Below are 4,003 nucleotides of genomic sequence, written 5' to 3' on the forward strand. Positions count from 1 at the left end.
CAAGTTCATCACCGCCCACCGGGTTTTCGGAGCTAGCAACATTATCAAGCTGTTGCAGGTAAGTAAATGATTAGTTCTGTACTTTCAGTTCGGAGGGCACATTTGATTCACTTTAGAATTTATTTTAGCAATGAAGAAAAATAAATTTAGGATACATTCTAAAATTACAAATTTGATCGAAAAGTGTCATGCGACGCGTTATACGACGGTTGCAAATTTGGAATGTTTGATGGTCAAATTAGCAATTTCCGGCAACAGACGTTCTTAATGTACTATTACTTTAACTTCATTGCTAAAATAATTTCAAAGTGGACCAAAAATACCACCCGACTTTTTTCATCAGTTAAAATTAAATTAGTTGTGTCGTGACGTTTATTACTTTAGATAGACAGGTTTACATACCTAATTATTTTTGAAATAATATGTAAACAGAGAGTCTTGCTTTACATTAATTATTTCGATATAAAAGTTAATAATGTTAATTATATATTATGTACATATTAATTTTGTAGATAAGAAAGAGATTTATGTAAAAGGTCAATGGAGTAGGCACCTAACTAAAATGACACAATTTTTGCTGTGCAAGTTTACTATCACACAGCACTCATTAACACAAATTTCAACTCTCTCTTCCAAAATAAATGAGAAAATTAGGTATAAGAAGACATTTACTTATGTAAATTGTTCAACTTATCTAATGTTTCACAACCACAAAATGCGGAAAAACCTATTTTGTTATGTCGCAACGAATGTACCTTAATTTTACGAACAATTCCTTCACAAATTACTATGAATAGATATATCTCAAATTAAAACGAAAAGCCCGTCTCTAAAACCCTATTTTCTCCTAATTTCTGCAGGAACTTCCTGAGGCACAAAGAGCAGATGCTGTGAACAGCATGGTTTACGAAGCGAATGCTCGACTAAGGGATCCCATCTACGGGTGCACGGGCATGATTTGCCATCTACAGAGCCAAGTAAGCGAGCTGCAAGCGGAAGTAGCCAAGGCACAGGCAGAAATATTGAACATGCAATGCCAGAATGCTAGTTTGATTGACCTACTTTGCAAAGGGATGGCCGGCACACAAAACGTTGAAGAGAACTTGATATATGATCACAACTCAACCATCTTTTCTGATGAACCCAATGTGGGAGTTTCTTGGGAACATCTTTGGACATGAAGGAGCTAGCTACCTGCAATAATTATTACATGTATATCATGGAGAATTAATTATAGTATGTTTTTAAATGATACATACCAAGGAAAAAAAGGTATACCAAGAAAGAATTAGTCACATTTTTTTTTTGTAAACTTATGATATTATTTTATTATTTTTGTAACAAGGGCATAAGGGAAACTATTATTATTTTTTTAAGTGAATTAATTATACAAAAATAATAAGGGCAGAATAGTCAAATTAAACGTCTGTATATATGCATGGCATCACGCAATACAAAAAAGATTTGATTATTCTTATACTATAGATAAAAGTCGTAGAAAATTAATATTATCTACCACGGTCATTAATTACACTATGGTTTTATTTATTGTCAAAATATTTGCTATAGTTTTCAGTTATGACAATTGTTTTGGCCTTGTACGAACATCGGCTAATAGTGGTTGCGCAGTCGTGGTTGATTAGTATCCACCACGATTTTTTACTTTTAACCATGATAATTAACTGCAACTTAAAGCAATATTTGTTCTAGTATTATTGAAGTACATAATATTTTTTAATAATTGATAAATTATTAAGTACATGAGTGTTTTTTTTTTCAAGTTTATCCACATGTCCTAAGATTTGGTATAATTACACGTAAATCCCTTGTAATTTGAAAAATTATATCTGGCACCCCATAAGGTTTGCTTCCGTCTAACAAATAAGACTCCCGTTAGTCACAATTCACTGAGTTTGCTAATATTAACAAAAAAATTGAATGAAAATTGATATTTACCCTCGATTGACTTATTACTGAATTAATATTGCAGGTCAAATAATTTTTTTGAACTAAACTACCCTTGTAACAGTGAAAATATACCTTATCACATGCATTACCGCGTGAAAACGTATGAGGGTAATTTGATCATAAAATAACTCTTCGACCTACTATAAGTCGAGTAATAAATCAATCAGGGGTAAATATAGATTGTTTTCTAATTTTTTTGCTAATATCGATAAAGTCGGTGAATTTAATTAACGAAGGAACTTATTTGTTAGACGGAAGCAAATTTCAAAAGTGCTACATGTGATTTCCCAAACTATAGGAGATCTATATGTAATTACACCAAATCTCATGGAAGGGGAGTGTAATTATCGCTTAATTTTAGGGATAATTAAATTTACACCCTTTGATCCATGAGTAAATTAATTTGTTGTCTCATTAAAATAAGTTCTTAGTTGTTAACAAAATTAGTATCCAATATTTGAAAATGAGATTAATGACCGTCTAATAAATACTTCCGTTGACAACCCATCGTAAGGAAGTATTTTTTTAAATAACGATAAGGTATGTATAATTACTAGTCATTGTCGTACGCAATCCATGCGAGCATATAAAAGGAATTGTATTGTAAAATTAAAAATAACTTATGAAAAGATATAAACGTACGGTAAGGTGAGGAGAAAGAAAGAAGTATGTGATAAGAAATAAATGTATAGGGTAAGATGAGAGACAAAAAAATAAATTATAATTTCTGAATTTATTAAAAATATGGAAACACGAAGAAGGCGAGAGGGAAATATTGAGTAGTGGGCTGAGAAGAAGGAAGTTTGTAAAAATAAGGAAGTGAGAAAAGAAACGTGAAGACGAGATGTGAGAGAGAAATACGAGAGATATGTAGTAACAAACAGTGGTTGAGAGAAAAAAAAACATAATTAAAAAAATATTAAAATTACTATTGTGGATAACTTTGTTTTTAAAAAAATAAAATGGGTAAATTGGGGCAATTAAAAATTAATATAATCACAAAATTTTCTTTTATAGTACAGTATAAATGATAAAATTTGAAGAAACCCTTTATAATTTAGCCTTCACAATAGTGATTATTAGTAGTTGTCGGAACATATGATTGACTTACTTTCGTACATAGGAATACAATTCATCCAGACAAAACGAAGAAATTATTCATTCAATAATTGTTTTTTTTTTTTTTTTCCTTGCATGCATCCTTTGAACTGCATGTGTTCATCGATGACTAACAATATTTTTGAGAATAACAACTCAAAAGTAAGATATAATCAAGAAATAAAGCATGCATACATCGCAATGCTCACGAACGGATCGTTCTACACCATTTTTCAATCATACTGATCGGAAACTAATTAAGCACGGCATTTAGAGGAATTACTTTCTTATATAAGCAAAAATCTTCGAGGAACGAACGAAACCATTACTCGTCGAACATTTATTTATTTATATTTTTTGTACGCTTTTAAAACTCTATATTAATTGAGTAAGTGAGAGAAAACACGCACTTGAAGCTCACAATAATTTGATAAAGTAAGATTAATCAAGTAAAATTACGGAATATATATAACACATGATCGATTATCATCAATTGATTAAATGTTTTTAAAAAAATATTAAAGAATTTAACAACATTAAATATTTATTAGTTGTAATTATGTGTACAAGTTGTTGCTAGCTCTTACGTTTGAATATATATACAACACAAAATTCTTCTTAACGAAGGAAGACATTATTCGACATCGGCATTTGTCATCATATGTATATATGCATGTGACAAATATGGGCTTTTAAGATAGAAATATTTGTCAAATCAAATGGTCAAAAGTAAGATATAATCAACAAAAAAGAGTATGCAACAGATGATCTCTCAATAATGACTCCTCGTGAATAAATGCCATCTACAGCAAATGGATCATGCAACTAGCAATTGATAACTAGTTAAGCACGACGTTCATAACATTATTGATTTTTAGTTACTGTTTATCGATCTGTACACGTGATTGTCTTTTTATGTTAGAGTATACGAATTTTT

The 4,003-nt window shown here is 30.4% G+C and overlaps 1 protein-coding gene across 1 annotated transcript; it reads left to right on the top strand.

Annotated features, from left to right (window-relative positions):
* Positions 1-4: 4 nt before the first annotated feature.
* LOC105180239 (LOB domain-containing protein 1-like) lies at positions 5-1,343 on the top strand (the record flags this gene model as incomplete). The annotated part of the gene is made up of 2 exons (XM_011103910.2): positions 5-58; positions 861-1,343. Coding segments are annotated over 2 exons (375 nt in total), but the record flags the coding sequence as incomplete, so codon positions are not given.
* Positions 1,344-4,003: the final 2,660 nt, after the last annotated feature.

Source organism: Sesamum indicum, unplaced genomic scaffold, assembly GCF_000512975.1.
Source record: "Sesamum indicum cultivar Zhongzhi No. 13 unplaced genomic scaffold, S_indicum_v1.0 scaffold00440, whole genome shotgun sequence".
In the NCBI taxonomy this organism is placed as follows: domain Eukaryota; kingdom Viridiplantae; phylum Streptophyta; class Magnoliopsida; order Lamiales; family Pedaliaceae; genus Sesamum; species Sesamum indicum.